Source organism: Nanorana parkeri, unplaced genomic scaffold (genome assembly GCF_000935625.1).
Source record: "Nanorana parkeri isolate BGI_ZX_2015 unplaced genomic scaffold, ASM93562v1 scaffold748, whole genome shotgun sequence".
Taxonomy (NCBI): domain Eukaryota; kingdom Metazoa; phylum Chordata; class Amphibia; order Anura; family Dicroglossidae; genus Nanorana; species Nanorana parkeri.
The window spans coordinates 326060-328123 of NW_017307016.1; the positions used below are offsets into that span (position 1 = coordinate 326060).

General features: G+C 50.0%; 1 protein-coding gene across 1 annotated transcript in view; it reads left to right on the plus strand.

Annotated features, from left to right (window-relative positions):
• The window catches only part of WDR82 (WD repeat domain 82), a 13739-nt gene that overhangs the window by 10334 nt on the left and 1341 nt on the right, over positions 1-2064 (plus strand). The window contains exons 9-10 of the mRNA XM_018564375.1: positions 224-417; positions 1389-1539. Of these exons, the coding sequence (XP_018419877.1) occupies positions 224-417; positions 1389-1539 (345 nt within the window). The remainder of the gene's footprint in view (positions 1-223; positions 418-1388; positions 1540-2064) is intronic.

The following is a 2064-nucleotide window of genomic DNA, read 5'->3' on the forward strand; positions in this document are numbered from 1 at the left end:
GTCTCCAGACCTGACCTCCGCCCTCCCGTCCCGTCTCCGCCCTCCCCTCCCCTCCCCAGATCTGACCTTACAGGGAAGGTGAAATATAAGCAGTTTAAATGTCAGCCTTCAATCTCTTTGCAGACAGAGGAGACTGAGGAGTATATATTCGGGTGCTGTATACTGCATTGGTTCCTGTGCATTGGGTTCGGATCACTCTCACGTTTTATGTTAATCTTCTCAGGTTCGGAGGACGGGAAGATCCACGTGTGGAACGCAGAGAGCGGCATGAAAGTCGCCGTTCTGGACGGTAAACACACGGGACCCATCACCTGTCTGCAGTTCAACCCCAAGTTCATGACCTTTGCCAGCGCTTGTTCCAACATGGTAAGGATGCGCTCTGTAGTTCCCTGGGTGCCCACACCTGTAGAGGGGAATGTGATTCTGGGAGCGCCTCACAATGTGCATTGGAAGCTGCAGCAAGTCAGATAGAGCTCCGCCGCCTTTCCTGGTTGGGGGACGTCCAGTATCATCTATCCATTTCCTCTCCAGCCTGACTCCCATGCCCCGCCCCTTTCATTGATTGGATTTCAGTTCTGTCGATCATGGAGGTTCAGCATCACATGTGGGTGTTACCTAGGGAGGCCTGTGTTCTATCAAAGTTTGTGACTGCGTTAGAATGTGTGACCGGTGACGTGGTCACACATTTTGACGTAATCCTGCCCGGTTTTTCGGCGGTGGAATATGTGACCGGCAAAAGGTGAAGAATTCCAACGCTTTCTCAGCTGCTCCCGGGGCAGATCGTATGTGCAGGAGACCCACCCACCAGGGCATTTTGATATTTGCATAACTCCTCCCAAGAGACCGCCCACTGCTTGCATCAGGACTGAGGGCTCCTGAGGAGTGCCGAGCTCAGGGTCCTGTAATGTGTTCAGGAAGCCATGTATAACACCCTGCCGGCCCCTCCTCCTTGCATGAATAGTAGCCTTCCCTATGTTGATGCCTTCTCGTCCTCTCTATTGATCCGGGTGCAATCCTCCATTGAGGGGGGGAGGGGACTCTGAAATGTAAACACTTGCAGCATTGGCATTTGTGATTGGCCGTCTACAGCGATTACCGTGCTTGTAGTAAAGCAGCATGTGTACTACCCTCCATACATGTCATGCTAAGCTATTGTGTGTCTGGAGATAGGGGGCCACAGTAGGGGCCCCCCATTTTTTACTAAGTTGACCTCTGCTCTACAAGGCTTTTTTTAATAATAAATAACAGTAATAATCATTTCTCTCCTTCCCCCTCCTTCTCTTCCTTCCTTCCTTTGCCCCCCCCTCTCTTCCTTCCTTTGCCCCCCCTCTCTTCCTTCCATGGGTGTGATTACGTTAAAATGTGTGACCGGTCACAAACTTTGATAGAAACACCAGTGTTCCATCGGAATCTCCAACTCATCGGAATCTCCAACTCATCGGAATCTCCAACTCATCGGAATCTCCAACTCATCGGAATCTCCAACTCATCGGAATCTCCAACTCATCGGAATCTCCAACTCATCGGAATCTCCAGGAAGTACTCGTGCTAGGCATCGGAGCATTTGGGCGAGTACGAGTACTCACCGAAATACTCGGTATCGGCACCGATATCGATACTAGAATTGGTATCGGTGCGTCCCTCATTCTTTCCATACCAATCGTCTCACAGCGGCCATTTTTTTACTCAGGGCAGGTTACTAGATCTCCCTTTACTTCCTGGAGCTCTGGGACATGTGACCGTGCACATCCTCTCTGGGGAGGAAAATGCCTTTCCCTGAGATCTCGTTGAGATTTCCCAGCAATGCTCTGCTTATGTCACCTTCCCAGGATGCAACGCTTGGGCACGATGACATCATTTGTGCCAAAGAAGACCAGGAAGTGGAAAAAAAGAAACTAAGTGAAATAAAAATATGTTTAGCCGATGAATGTAAGATATGGGCATGCCGAGCTGTACGGTGATGTGATTTGGAGTCAAAGGGGGTAAAGGTCTGCTTTAATATTTAGGTTAAAGCAGAACTTTTATTACCCCTGTGCAGTGGGACTAACCAACCCTTCCCCCCCC